At 42.9% G+C, this 16,444-nt stretch overlaps 1 protein-coding gene across 1 annotated transcript; it reads left to right on the top strand.

Moving 5' to 3' along the window:
• The first annotated feature begins 409 nt into the window (after window positions 1–409).
• SF3B2 (splicing factor 3b subunit 2) lies at window positions 410–12,703 on the top strand. Its single transcript, XM_062491557.1, is given in 14 exon segments — window positions 410–493; window positions 4,961–4,986; window positions 10,477–10,583; window positions 10,586–10,666; window positions 10,669–10,760; window positions 10,762–10,873; window positions 10,876–11,121; window positions 11,124–11,233; window positions 11,236–11,356; window positions 11,359–11,560; window positions 11,562–11,685; window positions 11,687–11,855; window positions 11,858–11,962; window positions 11,965–12,703. Coding segments are annotated over 14 exon segments (1,641 nt in total). The 3' UTR covers window positions 12,027–12,703.
• The last annotated feature ends 3,741 nt before the right edge of the window (window positions 12,704–16,444 follow it).

The following is a 16,444-nucleotide window of genomic DNA, read 5'->3' as shown; positions in this document are numbered from 1 at the left end:
CAAATCAAAAGTGCCTCTCTCTTTGCATCTTCCACCTCTTTCTTCACCTGTAGGAGCCAGTGAGGATGGTGTACCCTGAAACAGCTCCAGCTGCTGGGGCATCCCTGCATGAGCACGCCTCAAGCTCCACTTCCCAGCTGTGTTCTTGTTCCTCACCTTCACACAGCTGTCACTGTACTGAGTGAGCTTAAATGAAATACAACCCCAGAGTAGTGGGAACATAAACAAAAGCTCTTTAGATGTTACAGGCTCCGTGTGGGCTTGGTGCACTCAGCTCTATACAGCACATGACATAACAGCTGTACCTAGATGAGTACTACAGCAATCACAAGCAAGGAAAGCTAGCAAGGGTCACCAGGCTTTCATGCTGCTGCAGTTACTCTCACTTGCCACAACCAGAGAGCCTGGCATGTACAGGGTGATGATGCTGGTGAGCATCCACGCAGCTGTGCCTGGCTCCCTGAGAGACCTGGCCACAGATCCAGTGTCCAAGGCAAAACTGAGCAAGTATTTTCTACCTGAGTTGGACTTTAAATTTTATACTCCGTCAGAATAATGGGCAGGCTTAGAGATGATTTAAGCTGCAACCACTGTGACAGCACTGTAGTGAAATACAGGTGCCCATGCTGAGTGATCTTGGCGGGTACACATCCAGTTCCTACCCTAACACTGTGACCTGTAATACTAGTGATACCCTCTAAACCTGACTCCCCACAATGAAGAAACAAGGACTAAAAAACCCCATGATTAACAGGAAAATTAAATACTGAAGAGGTCTTACCTGGGGTGCAAGCAGCCAAGTGTCGCAGCTGGGAATGAGCAGAGCTGAGTGAGGGAAGCAAGCAAAGGCATACCTGTGCACTTCAGCTGCAGAAGACAGCACGTCCCCTCAGGCACCAAGGTGTAGGTGAGAATGAGACCCAGCCTGCAACCTGTCAAAAGCTTGATTTGTGAACTCCTTCTGCTTCTGGCATCAGCAAATTTATTCACTGAAAGACAATTGTGACAGGCTAAGTTCATGGCAGAAAAAGTTCATGCAACTGAGAACAGAAGGCTGGGATTATTAAAGTGCTGGCAAACAGCGCCTTGTCTGTTGTTTAATTAAACATTTATTCAGTTGGTCTGGTTTATAACCAAACATCAAAGTCTTTATTGCTAGTTAACATCAGAAGTCTAGTGGCTCTGGATTACCTGAGTGTGGAAAAAAAAGGATTACTCCTCACAGCAGGAATGAGAATGGTCTGGAGAGCTGTTTGGTGTTCTGAGACTGTAAACTGTAAACATGCCTGCCAGACAGTTGTGATTGCTGTTGTGTGGATATATGGAGCCAAATCTGAAATAGTTCAAACTCTGGATCATCAGTGTGAGCACTAGGTTTTTCTCAATTTAAAGCTGAAAACAACATGGCAACTTGAGTCAGGGCTTTGCATTTCAGCACAAGTTTTGCCTGTAACTCTCCAGCAGCAAGCACAGGGCAGGGATTGATGTGTGGGGTACAGCGCAGTCACAGGCAACATAGTGATAGAGCAGCTCTGAAATAGTGCTCAATAGCTCGTGCACAGAACTGGCCACTACTTTCTGATGTCTTTGTTGAAACCTGTGGCACTGTGATTCCAGTTTGCACAATGGCAGGTTGCCTTGACACACAATTTTAGAGGTGACATATTTGTTATCAACCCTCCTCTGACTGTTTGTAAAGCTTAATTCATGATAGTCTGTCAAGTATCATCACACATTCTTAAACAGAAGATTTTCTATATGAGCAAAACATGTTTTATAAATTTATCACTGCCTTTTCTTTAAATTGTTCCTATCCTTTCAGAAAAAAATGTGTGTTCTTTAATCCTATTGCAATGCTCAGTACTAAGTGTCCTCTGCCATTATTATTATTATTAACTCCAGTAGAAATAATTCTTATAGTTAAATTTTTTTAAAATATTTTCCTCAAATGGATGTGGAAATTACTTGGGAGAGACTTTTTTTCAGGCTGATTTAATCTGAATTTGGTTTGCACTCGTGCATGATTAATTACTGTACAGATGGTTTATACTTAGTGGGTTTTGGTATCAGGAAAAAGACTAAATTATATATTAAGTTATTAATTTTTCTTTTTATGTGCAATCAGCATATCAAATGTTGCCTGAAAGAGACACATATAACTGAAGAAAGTATTATTACTATGATGCTACTAAATTATAAAATGGTTGACATTTTATTAACATATTTTGTGGGGAATTCAGAATTTGTTACAGAGAAGTTATGTGAAAAGTAAATATCAAGGAAGATTTATTTGCAGAATATAGCCAGCCCTCTGTTCTGATTTATGTAGGACCTCAAGCAAGAAGGGGGTTTTAAACTGCTTGAGGCAGGGATTAAGAAACTTATTTCTTGCTTCTTTAATCTCTGCACTGGTAAAGGATCTGGATTTGTAATGCATCACTCGTCCCATGCTGGCTGGAGGGTAGATAGCACTGGTGTGTGTGATTTTTCAAGTCATCACAGGTCCAAGGGCTGCCATTGCTTAGGCCCAAGGCATATCCTCAGTACACACAAAGGATGGGAATTGTTAGCACTGCAGCATATATTTCCTTCACAGACACCAACAACCAGTGAGGGAAGGGGCAGGAGCAGAGCCACCACTTTAAATTTTCAACACATTTTTCAAGAAATAAAATTATTAGAGCCTGAGATTTTTCTTGCTGTGTGAAAAGTAAGTATTTAATCTAAACAAATCACTTGGGCTTCCTTCATGTCAATGGAGAAAGACAGGGAATCCTACAGAGTTGATCCCACCACCTTCTATAGACACCTTAAAGGGATAAATTCCCTTTTGGAAGTGTCTGCTGCTTTCCTTTGGTTATGGGCAGCCCAGCTCCTTAAGTTTAGGACAGATGCCTGTATTTTGAGCAACTAGAATGCACGGAGACGAATCCCATCCACAGCCAAAATCTTGAACAAAATCTAATGGACTGAAAACCAAAATGGTCTTCTTACATTCTGTCTCCCCTCTTTTGTTTGTGCCCTCATTTCTTCAAGCCTGTGTTATGCCTAAAGTATAATTTCTCAAAGGCAAAGTCTGAATATTTTGTGGTTTTACATATTGGGAGAATGTAGCACTGAATAATAAAACCAGAATGAATTGTAAGATTATGATCAGGTAAGAGAAGGATTTTGTTTGATAAATCTGATCAGGAGAGAGCTAAGGACAGCAGAGGGATAGGCTACAGAACTCAGACATGATGGGAGAGAAAGGCTACCCTACCCCTCAGCCTCCTCGCCTCCACATCCTACTGGCTGGCTGCTCCTCCATATTGGGCAACCTGAAGGAAACAGCTACTTTTAAACTTGTGTTTAATAAGTAAAGAGCTACTTTTAAACTTGTGTTTAATAAATGTTTTTAAAGCGCTCTTACACAATTCAAAAGGATGTCAAGTCTATTTGTAATTTATGAGAAGTTTCTTCTTTTTCTTACAGTCACAGCATCCCACAGTGCCCTTCACCTTTAGTGTGCAGGTTTAAAGTCTTTAATTTTTCCACCACAAACAACTTCAATTTGAATATTATCTCCCTAGCAGGCACAGCGTTGATAGTAGTAATCAACACTAAAGATTGTCCTGGTTTCAGCCAGGACAGGTTAATTTTTTACAGTAGCTGGGAGAGGAGCCTGATAGTATTCAGTACCAGCTCAGGTAGTTGTCAGGGGCAGGAGGTGGGGATTCTCCTTCCTTCAGCGGAGTAAACATGGCAAGGGGAATCCCTCCAGCATTGTTAATTTGTCAAGGGATCCATAGGGAGCATTTTTGCAGGTGAATCACTCCCACTTTTGTACACCATTGTTGTTAATATTGTTGCTCTTACTGTTGGTTTTCTTATCTCATTGCTGTTTCCAGTAAATTGCTCTTATCTCAACCTGTGAGCCTTGCCTTCTGTGACTCCAATCCGAGGGGCGGGGAGGGGGAAGCAGCAGTGTGGTTTCAGCAGGAGTACTGAACTGGAGAATAACATTCCTGAAGCACAACGAAGAAAAAGACAGTGTATTTGTTTTAAAATACCAACGTGATTTAAAAAGTGATAGTCAAGCTATATATATATTCAAGATACGATGTTTCATGTTATTTTCCTAATATTTCATGTTATTTCCCTGCTGGCAGTAGGACTGGGAGGATGAGAAATCTGTCACATACCTTGCAGTCTCATGTAAAGTTTTGTCAGTGAGTTCATGCAGTACCACTGGACAAGATTTTCTAGGAGCCTTCTCATACCTATAACAAGGACTTGAAATTTTAAATTTTTCATTGCTATGCTGACCTATTAATCAGAAATAGTTATTCTCCCTAAATTTGAGAGAAAAATAAAAGTATGATTGCAGATGAAAGCATAGCAGAGAGAACTAGAAAGAAAAATGTAAAGGAATGTGCTGTTGCAACCTTAAACATGAAGCTTCTCACTGGAAAGCTTTTTTCACCACAGTATCTGTTACTAGGGTATAACAGTGCTCTTGTTCTGCTAATGGTCTCTGTACTGCTGAAAATGCTAAGAAAAGATTGTCCTATTTCTATTTGTCCAAATTTGTGGCCATGTCCTGTTTTATGTCCCCATTATTACATTTTCCATACATGTCAGCCTAAATTGTCCTAAGTATTTTTCTCTAGGCTAAAGTAAATTCTTCTGCAAAGGTTGAATTGATGTTGTTTAGAAATTATCTTGAGCTCAGAAAACCTCTCTGGCCCCTCAGGAACTCCTGGCCTACTGGCTTAGAAACATTTTCTTACCAATACAGGAAACTTTCATACTATGGTCTGTTTGGGAAATCAAATGTATGTTTGGGGGGTTTTATTGGGGCAGGGGGGGCGGGGAGGGGGGAGTGAATAAACAAAAATAAGAAACCAAAAGATCACAATTTAAAAATTAATCAAAGGAAAAACAGTCAATTCCACAAGCTCCCCCCAAAAAAAGCTAGGAAATTGAGATCATCAGTGAAGAACCTGACAGACAGAAGGATGACAGCTTCAGTTTGAGAAGTGCAAAGAGATGAGAGATCATGTCCACTGGAAGACAACAGCAGTGACAACAGCAGCAAAAGCATTCCCTGCAGAGCTACCAGCCCCCAGTGGTTAAAGAGCCACCATGGGAGCCACTGGCTCTAGTCCTCCAGTCAGAAGCACAAAGTGAAATCAGCTTTTCCACACTCCTGGGAAGCACCTGAACTACTGGTCTCTGAAATGAAAGAAATCTGCCCTCGTAGTTTCTCTTTAAATTTTTAACAGGACTTCAAAATTAGATATTATGTTTCAGATTTGCATGGAATAAAACAATTTTGGTTCATTTACATTTATTTTATTTTAGTAAAAGTGAGATGGACTGAAATCACTTTTCTTTCTCTTTACTTCACTAGCTGGAAGAAACAGTTTCTCATGTAATTGGAAATATAAAAGTAGCGTGTATCACTAGAAGACAGAAAAAGAACATTTAGGCTGAAATGAATAAATCTTCAGAAAGATGCAGTGGCTTCAGAAAGATCTGTCTGCATGGAGAAATAACTGATATATCTGATGGCACCAGCACCTGTGACAGGCATGGTGTCTGGCTGTCCACCACTACAACATCCTCACACAGTCTCTCTCCTGTTGTCACCCATGAGGTTCCTGGTTGCAGAAACACAGTGGGAACAGAGAAGACAGGAGTCAGATGATCCTGAGCTCTTGGCAATACAAGCAAGCTAAACTGACATTTTGGATATTCTTCATTTTCAGTCCCAAACAAACTTTGATACAAAGCCTTCCAGAGGTATCGGTGGTAGCCTGGTGCTGATAATGCCAAGGGTGTGCTTTCTTCATATGAGCCATCCACTTAAAAGTTGGACTTGATCTTTCTGGGTCCCCTTCCATCTCAGACAATTCTGAGATTCTGTGAAACCTACCAACATATGCATGCTAATTACCTAAAAGCATGACAGAATGATGGCAGGCTATCAGCTGTTTAGTTTTTATTGTGTCTATCCTGTAAAGTCTGGAATCTGTACAAACACAGGAAGCATCACACAGAAGTCACACGTAAGTGAGAAGAATAATTAGATTTTGTCATGGACCCTAATGATATAACCAACAAAACAGTAGGATAGCCAGAGCACTGCATGCTAGTAAGTTGGGAACTGGTGGATAGATTTATGTATCTTCCCCCGGATCAAGAATATGTAAGCACTGTTTTTTCTCAAGTATTTAATTATACCAGATGGAAGAAAGCCAAAAAAATTATCTTACTTTATTTTGCTGATCTTTTCTTGTTAAATGGAAGAAAAGTATTGTCACCACCAGGAAGGAGCAGCTGGGTATGATGGAAACCTAGCCAAGCACAGAAAATGCCAGCAGCAAAGCTGGAGAAGGAAATGCCTCTTGCTTTCAAAAGCCATTATTGAGGCAGTTCCTTTTCATCAGATGAAGGCAGGAAGCAATCTTTCCCCTGCTGACCACCTATGTGTAGGACATTTCAACAACAATTCCTGTCCTTTCTCACCAGGTAGTTTGTGAGCATTACTCCAATGTCCTGGCAGCAGAGTCAAGGGAGTAGGTGTCTGTGAACCCTGAGCCAGATGGCACTTCAGGATCTCTGCTATATCTCACAGTGTAAGTAGCCTGCAACAGAAAACAGAAAAGGACTAGAGCACTGGGGGAAGTGAGGATCAATTTGAAGCTGGGGAGAGGGAAGCGTATCAGCTGATTCTGGTACCCTGCCAGCCAAAAGATCTCATGTTTTGAGAGGGTCCACAGGTAATCATAGAGACATAGACTGGGCAAGGAAGATGTGAAGAGAGCTGGGTAGGGGATTACAGAGAATATGTTCAAAGCTGTAGCTGAAAGCTGTGGTATAGACAGATGCGCATGAAAGAAGCGCCATGTGGTAGCATTTCATGAAAAAGTATTTTCGTGCAGGAACAGAAGCTAAAAATGCACCAATCCACCCACATGACTACAGGGTCTCTGCTCCCAGAGAGGGTAAGTCAGAAATACAGTGGCTGTTTGAAGAGTTACAATGCATGGGACCTACTGAGGTCCATGATGAAATGCTCACCTAAGAGCATCCTGACCCCTTCAGATTGCCTTGCAAAAGTATCCTGAAAATTAATTGAAACCCTGATGATTGCCAGATTATGCCTTGACTAGATAAAGCTTAATAACCAGTTCTAATTTTTGCAAGGTTCAGCTCTCACCAATCATATTCAAATATAACAAGCTTGATAAAATAAATTTTAAAACCCCTCAGCAATATATGGAGTTCATATTCTTTATTATTAAAATCTAAATAATACTCTTATAAAGAAAAATCTTTGTACCAATTTGTCAAGAGTTCCTTATAATCTGTTTGGCCTACTGGAACATCACAGGAATAATTTAGAAGTAAACTCAAAAGTCTGATTTCTTATGTTAGAATAAATCAGCCAGGACTCCGTTTTCTTCATGCAGAAAGCCAATTCTGTGTTAAACTTAATTGGTCAGCAATACAGTGAAACTCAGTTCATTGCTCAGTAAGGGCTATTATATATGTCTATTAAATTTTTTCTCTCTAGATGCATTTATATTTTTCCTTTTTGGGTTTTCATGGAACAAATTTTATGTTTACAGAGGTGCGTTTGTATTTCATCCTGAGAATAGATAGTTACGTTAAATGAACTCCTCATTGTCAAAACAGCTTCACATGGAATCTTGCAAATTGCTTGTTAGCTGCACTTAGAAGAAACGACAGGCCAGCTTTGACAATTTTAGCAGAGTGAGGCCTGATTTCATAAGACCCTTCTTTAATAATTCTTCTACCTGTCTACATCTTACCCTTTTCGTTAATTTTAAAAAGGCTTGTACGTTGTGATGTTAAAACACCTCGTTCTTGTGATGGTATTATCTCATTAAGTTTATCACTGGTTATCTATTAGATAAGGGATAAGATACATAAAAGATCCATTACAATCAACAATACTTATCAAATTCTGTTGTGTCATTGACACAGGGTTTCCCAGCATGAGAAAACAAAAGAATGATGTCTCTTAGGGAAATGGAAATAAATTACCATTGTTTTAAAGTCCAAATAGTTGAGGTCCAGGAGAAAATTCATTAGCTGGAAATGTTGATCTTTGACATCACTTAATATCCTGAATCCTGGAAGAGTGAATAACTGAAGAAGGTTAGCAGGAGCACCTTCCTACTAACTTCCTACACTTATCATGGTATACCATGGTAACAACATAAGGTTTTCAATGGCAAATTGCCTCTCTAATTTGAAGACGCATCTGTGTCTTGGCAGTCCTACTTCTGTTCCTGCTCTGGCCATGAACACTGCATGGTTATTAGGTTATTTCTGTTTCCACTGGGCCTCATTTTCTCTGAGGTGAGCAGCATCTGATGGAATGAACAGGTGACCGCTTCAAACCTCCTGATGATAAAACACGAGCACACCCTCCCTTCAAGTCAATTAATCAATTAAGCTTTGCTGTTGTACACTCAATTGGGATTTAGATCTGATTACCTTTTTTTTTTCCAAATTTCCAATGTAAATATTGCATTATTCAAAATTATTTGCTGTCTAAATTTCTAATGCACACATTATGTTATTTGGATGTCCTTAAGGCACTAAATTCCCTTTCTTTTTGTTGTTTTTGGGTTTTTTTAATGACATGCATGTCTTTTGTTATGAGCATGAAGAAACATCAAGGTAAAAGAGTACATGTAGTGAACAAGAAACTGACATCAATCAGGAATAAGTCAGGTACAACAATAAAGACTATTTCAGATCATGCGCATAATTAATAATACATGTGGAATTAGGTACTTAGGAATCTCTGAAATACTGTACCATCAAAAAGCTGACAAAACTCAATTTATTGAGGGCTTGGATAATTATTTTCAGATAATAATTCCCAAGATCACTCCAAAAATAGGTTCCACTGTCATATATAAAGGGTCGAATTGCCAAGTCAAAGTGACTTGTATCTAGTTTTGATGCAGAAAACGTCTGGGTTTATTGGCAAATTCTCCATCCAGGTAGAGCCAAGGACTGGCCACTGTCCAAGCTCCAACTGGGAAGGAATTCCCCAAACATGTTTTAAAACAAGGCTCTTAAGAATAGCAGTTCTTCGTAAAGGCCTTGGGGTTAAAGACTAATCAAAACATCTAGTAATTGCATCCCTCCGATGTTTCCTTCAGGATAGAGATGCTTCAAACAATGCTAACTGCTGGAGTGCTTCTGCAATAATAACTGGGAAAAGCCACAAGAACAGCAGTTTGGAGGAGGCTTTCAAGGAAGCTCAGATATCTTTTCCTGGAACCCTAAAAAATACTTAAAATTATGAGACAACATTGTGTCAAACCACTGAGCCAGTGCAGGGACTAGCCAGAGCGCTAACCTGGTCTGAGATATGCATAAGCAGCTAGAGAACAAACAAGGATCCTGAAATGACATGTGTCTTTCAGATAATTACACAAGGAGATGTTAGAACATATAAGAAATACAGTATAACATCAATAAATACAGTAAAAACATCTGATGAATAGCACCTATTATAAAATCAGTAAATTCACATCATGTAATCAATACATCAGCAGTGACCATCTTAGGAAGTTAAGTCCTTCCTAAACAGTCATGTACTAGTAAAATGAAACAAAGGAAAACAGTAGAACAGCTTACAATCAATAATAGCCATAATGTAGAATCATCACTGACTGTGTTATCCATGGAAGATAAAACAGCAGATTGTGACGAACAGTAGAATCTTTGACAAAATCAAGGGTGAACACCCTTTATCCACAAACGGGTGTTTATCATCGTTTCATCACAGCTGTTTTAGTCAGAGTCATCTTATCTCTTAAAAGAAAACAACTATAATATCTTACAATGTAGAAAAGTAAGATTTAGCTATCTTAGATTGCAGTGCAAGACGTAACCAGAAGTAGGTACTCTATCACCATCTGTTAAAACCAGGTGGGGCAGTGTTCCTTATCTCTTCCGCAACTCATCCTTCTTCCAGAGAGGTATTTTCTGTTAATGGGCCATTGAGTCCCACTGCATAACTGATAAAATTACATCATCCCATTGTGAGATGCTCTACCCAGTGGGAGGAGCCAAGCATTTCCTACCTGGATAAAAGCTGATATTTGGACCATCAGAGTAGCCTTTTTCCACTGGATTCCCACAGGAAGACTAGATCTTTCTACGCCACCATTGGACCTTCAGAGGAAAACTGCACATTTCTACAGGACCACTGCTTCAACTGAACCACATCTGTCACTGAAGGAGAACTGCAGCCACCACTTATGCTACCAACACCCTGACTGACAGGGTGTCAGGTTGTATCCTGACTTTGTCTGCTTGAGCAGTACATTTTTTTTCTCTGAGCTAATTATTTCTGAACTTTAAAGAACTGCTGCAGATAAAATTCAAGGTTATAGGATTTAGTTAAGAATATAAAATTAATTGCTGCAAATAACCTTGGGAGATCCATGACCCCAACTTTGCGTTCTTCAAGAGCATTTTCAAGGCTTTCAAGCTGATGGGCAACATGAATAAGGAGAAGGAGCCAGAGCGGACAAAGAGCACTGGGACCCCCAGAAAAAGGGGCCCGAGGATGGCACCAGGGGCAGCCATGGGGACAGTTCCGAGGATGAGCAGGAGAAGAAGCAGGAGGTCCCAAGCTGTCCAAGAAGCTGCGGTGCATGAACAGGCTCACAGTGACAGAGCTGAAGCAGCTGGTGGCCCGCCCTGACATGGTGGAGATGCATGCATGATGTCACTGCATAGGACCCCCAGCTGCTGATGCACCTGAAGGGCACACAGAACTCAGTGCTGGTGCCACGGCACTGGTGTTTCAAGAGGAAATACCTACAAGGCAAAAGGGCATTGAGAAGCTGCCCTTCAAGCTACCCAAGTTCATCAGGTGCACGGGCATCCAGGAGATGTGCGAGGCTCTGCAGGAGAAGGAGGAGCAGAGGATGATGGAGTACAAGATGCAAGAGAGGGTGTGGCCCGAGATGAGCAAAATTGACTTTGATTACCAGAAACTCCACAATGCCTTCTTCAAGTGGCAGACCAAGCCCCAGCTGACCATCCACAGGGATCTCTACTGCAAGGGGAAGGAGTTCAGACACAGCTCAAGGAGAAGAAGCCGGGCAACCTCTCGGATGAGCTGTGGATCATGCTGGTCATGCCTGTGGAGCCAAATGCCCACCAGGTGCCCCCCCCCCACCCCCCCGCCCGTGGCTGATTGCCATGCAGCACTATGGACCGGCCCCCTTGTACCCCAACCTCAGAATCCCAGGGCTCAACTTCCCCATCCCTGAGAGATGCTCTTTTGGCTACCACACTGGGTCGTGGGGAAGCCCCCTGTGGATGAGATGGGGAAGCCACTCTATGGAGATGCGTTCGGCACCAATGCTGCCGAGTTCCAGATGAAGGAGGAGGAGGAGAAGATCGACTGTACACCCTGGGGGGAATTGGAGCCATCTGATGAGCAATTGGAGGAAGAGGAGGAGGAGGAGAAGGATGGTGATGAAGAGAAACCCGGCGAGACCAGGTTTCTCTTCATCCCTGTCCTTCTCCTCCTCTTCCAGGGGCTTCTCCTCAGTGCTAGCCAGGGTGGAGACCCCAGAGCTGGTCAAGCTCCACAAGAAGAAAATCGAGGAGGCCATGGATGGGAGCAAGACCCCCTCAGATGTTCACGGTGGTCCCCAAAAAACGCACAGTGACCTTGGGCACGGCCATAATGGGGTCCACTCACATCTACAGCATGTCTGCGGTGATGGGGCGCAAGGAGCCGGTGAGAGAGGCGTGGGGCATGGAGGTGGCGGTGCCCCTCGAGGAGCTGGAGCTGGACCCACGGCCATGAGACACAAGTACGAGGAGCACGTGTGGGAGCAGCAGGCGCAGGTGGAGAAGAACTTCAGTGACATGGTGGCCGAGGAGGCCGCCCAGCAGAAGCAGAAGGGAAGGCGCGGCGCCAGGACGCCCGTGGAGGCGGCAAGAAGTACAGGGAGTTCAAGTTTTAGGTGTCACCGCTGTCCCCTCGGTGTCACCTCCCTGTAGTTCCCTCTGCGCCACCCTCTGTCACCTCATAGAGGTTTGGTTGGTGCCACCCCTGGATCGGGGACGCCACCTCTGCTGTCACCCGGGGCCGCGGTCCGGGTGTTGGGGACAGTGTGATGGCACTTTTCCCCGGCATTGTCCCCAGCCTGCCCCCGCTGTTTTTAAAATGAAAGGTGGCGTCCGCACAGCAAAAAACCCACAAAAAACTAACAAACAAAAACCCATAAAAACAAAAAAAGAAATAATAATAATAATAATAGTAATAAAAAAAGCAGCGCTGCAGCGGCCAAGGCGGGGCGGAGGGGGGTCCGCCGCTCCGCCCCGTATCTCCAACAGGTATCTTAGAATAACAGATGTTGAATCACACCAGCCGGTCCCAAGCGACGGGCAGGCACCACCCCGAAAAGGGGAGGGGGTTTGGGGTGTGAGCCAAGCCGGAGCTTCCAACCCGGGAAGGGAAAACTCCGCAGCACCGTCCTGCGGCCGCGAACCGAGCCCCCCGTACCGCATCGCATCCCTGAATGACTTACAGAGCCCAAACAATCAAAGGTGCACATGCACAGAGTTTACAATAACTCCGGGAAAAGATGCTCATTTATGCTGACTAAGCACCACCTTATATGAGTACTACTAGTATAATTCTAACACTGCAACTTGAATTTTTTGGATAAAATATTAGTAAGACTATGTCAAACGACATATGAATATCCCAGTATCGCCGTCACATCATATACGGCTTATCCAGACCTCTCCCAAACCCTGAGAAAGTCTCTTGTGTCTTTAATGCAGTTAATAAATAGCAATATTTTTTCCACTATCATGGCAAATGGTTCTTGTCCCTCCACTATGCCAGCTAACACCATTCCCAAACAGATAACCCTGCAGAAGGCAAAATACCCCTTAGCATCCATGTTTTTAAGACTAAAGATATTTTTCAAGACTAAATGTTCTGCTGTGACTGAGCAAACTTGCAGCAAAGGAATAAAATATAGTATATTTGTGAATACAACTTCAAAGGAACTTTCAGAAACCAGTTTATTAATGGTTGTGTGGTTTTTTTTCAGGAAAACTGTGTTCCAAAGAATGGAAAATAGAACATTAAAATAAAAGAAATAGTGAAGGTCACAACGTAGGCTAGTGTGTCTTCGTTCATACGGACTTGTGCTATGTTTAGACAATTCAAGGATGGGGAAGGATTAGTGTTTTTATGCAACTTGATCAATTATCAAAATATTTCTGTTTTGTAATTATGATCTAATTACTAAAAGTAGCCAAGCAGTGAAAGAGCAGGCTTTATTACCAACCTGACCTTTGTAATCTGGACAGGAATTCAGTTCAGTGAGCGATGCTCTTTTCCTCCCCACAGATGCCATACAATCTATCAACAACATACAGCAAATCTCTGCTGAATAAAAGACAACTTCGAATCGGTTTTCTGTGAGAGGAATGAGGGATTGGGCTTTACAAACAAGCTGTGGGTTTGCTGGTAGATAAGACTAGCACTGAGAGATAAAAGAAACAATGGGAAGGATTCCACCGATTGATGAATGGAAAAAGATATTTGCCTTTAAAAACAAACTGTAGGTTTGCTGATAAATGAAGTTGGATATTGAAAGATGAAAGAAGCAATGAGGAAACAAACATTAATTCTATAAGAATTAAAAATTTAAAATTAAAAAGGGGGTGTTATACATTAGAGAGGAATCTTAGGTATCAGGCGTTCTGGGAAATCTGTATCTCTCAAGTACCTCAGCCAGTGGGGAAAGAGAAAGGGAAATGCGGCCGGGAAAATAGGATAAAAAGGAGGCTGCATCCTCCAAAAATTTGACAGATCCCAGGGGAATTCCCCACGGTCTCTCCTTTATTTGAATAAAGTGAAAGGGCTCCTCTGCCTCCTTTTTGGTCATTAGCCTCTGGTATTTGTGGGTTAATTTTCCTGACATTTGTCTGCACCAAAGACAAAAATCCCGGGAAGAATACACTGTAACATTTTTCAACCACAGCTTTCACAGTAGGTCGCTGCAGCACAACACAGTTCTTAGGTCAGCTGCCTTGTGAGCTCCTCAAGAGCTTCATGAAACAGCTGTATAAATTGCATCTTAAACGTTAGGTAAGTCACAGAAATATTCAATATAAGAATTAAGATTAATTAATCGTTAAAAATTGTTGTGGTAAGCAATTATGTATGAAAACAGTGGTGACTATGCAGATGAAAGCTTCTGTTTACATGATGAATTAATTGGAAATAGGATTGCTTCAGATGCCTCAGTAGTTTTAACATCGTCCTCCTTTCAGTGCGCTGCGCTGTTCTTCTTTTGAGACCCTATGACAAGAAATCTTGCCTAGGTTAATTTAAAAAGGGATCTCTCTCAGTAGACCAGCGGTTCGGGTTGAGTTGGAAAACTGATGTTAAAAAGATTAGAAGAGACCAAATCTTTCACCGACAGCTATTTTTTATTGACACCAGCTACAGACAGACCAAGCAAACGGCGGCCGAACCCCGCGGCAGGGCCCAGCCACCCGCGGTACCGCTGCTCCCGCCCCGGCTCCGGGCCCACACCGGCGGGGAGCGGGCGGAGCTCCCTGTTCCCGGTTCCTGGAGCGTGGATCCTCCTCATTGGCCGAGGGTGCTCCCGCCCCATCCAGCTGCAAGGCGCCGGGCCCAGCGCCCCTCACGGCCGCCGCCGTCCGCCCTCGTCGTCCCTTCGCCGTCCCTCCCTCACGCCGTACCCTTTCCAAGCTTCGCAGCCCTCGCCTCCCAACCTCCAGGACTTTCTCCTCCTCCACCCCCTTTCCAGCCACTCCCACCGTTTCATCTCCACATTCGCTCTTTTGCACCTGTTTCCTCTGCTCCTCCTTCTCCTTCCTAAATGCCACCTCGGTGCCTCCACGTCCCGGTAAAGCGGCTGCTCCCTTTCCCTGAATCCCTGCCTCGCCTCACCCTCCGCCAGCGCTCCTGGCCGATCCCGCTCCTGCTATCCAGCCTTTCCCTTTCGCGCTAACAAAATGCCTTTTCAGCTATCGTGAGCCACCTGTACAGGCGCCTAGCAGCAGTAAACGATGGGGGCTTGTGTTTAGTCTCGACATGCTTTATCCAGGTTTTTGTATTAGTCTGTATATCCTGCACACGGTTTCCGGTGCTGTAACTAATGCTGAAGTGTGCTGAAGCACAGGTGGGCGATATCTGTGCATGTTTACATTGGTTTCTCTTGTTTGGTCTACTACCGTCCTCTTTGTTATTGTCTTTGATATCAATGCTCTTCATAGCCCATACTCTTGGGATTTTTTTTTTTTTTTGTCCTATGAAATTTGTGGTTTGTTAAACTGTACGGATATGAGATGTGGTTTCCTCTCTTTGCACACATCAAGGGATTTCAGAAATCACCAGTGTTAAGAAGTGCTGGGGTTTTTTGGGAATAGTTTTATTTTTGCATAGGTGGCTGCATCGAAGTCTGGGGGTGCTTTGGGATCTTGTTAATTACTCAACAGAAGCAAACATGCAAAGCAGCAGCTGAGGGGCAGCCTGTTGGCTTACCTGCATGGTCTGCTCTTGGCAGCTGGATTTCTTCCTCCTTATCAGGTTCCCTTTGGTTATTTGGCAGATACAGGCTGCCACGACTTAGGTGTGATCAGGACAGCAGAAAACACTCGGGCATAAGGAAGGGAGCACGGTTTGAATTGGAGTAGTCTGGTTGGGTGGGTGCAGTACAATCACTGTTGTGTCTCTTTAGCACAGTGCAGTCAAATACACAGTGTTAGAGTAATGGACAGTGTTATTGCTATATAATTTTTCTTTGATTTTCCTAAATTCTGATTCTTTCCGCCCCCCGTGTTTTCATAAAAGCTCATGGAGACATCTGTAGTTATAAATAAGACTATATAAATAAGACTATATAAATAAGACTATAGACTATATTTATAAGACTATAAATAAGACTATAAGACAAAGCTGCAAGCAGTTTTGTCCTGTGCCACTTCTCTGAAAGAGGCATCTCAGTGTGATGTTGTACACTAAGGCTGAGCCCATGTTTGTGAGCAGACGAGATTGTCTGCCTGTGAAAACATCTGTTCAGCATCTCTGCTGCACAGCTAATAACCAGATCTATCAGTTTCTCCTTCCAAGCCCCAGTGGCAAGAGCATTTCAAGGGAAAATAGGGCTCAGCCAGAAAAATCCCTGGCTGCTGAATTATACCCTGGGACCTAGGCATGTTAAAGTAAGAGCATTATGTGCTGGAGCTAAAGCTGCCTGCTCTTTCTGAAATGATGGAACAAATGTAAAAGAAGCATATTTTTCGCCTGGTTATTTATCTCTTGTAATATCATACTTCCTCCCCTCCCCTTTTTCCTTTTTGACTGTCTGATCCAGTTATAGTTGGTAAA

This window comes from Cinclus cinclus, chromosome 4 (genome assembly GCF_963662255.1).
Source record: "Cinclus cinclus chromosome 4, bCinCin1.1, whole genome shotgun sequence".
Classification (NCBI taxonomy): Eukaryota; Metazoa; Chordata; class Aves; order Passeriformes; family Cinclidae; genus Cinclus; species Cinclus cinclus.
The sequence above is the reverse complement of the archived record's forward strand: the minus strand, read 5'-3'. Positions and strand labels throughout refer to the sequence as shown.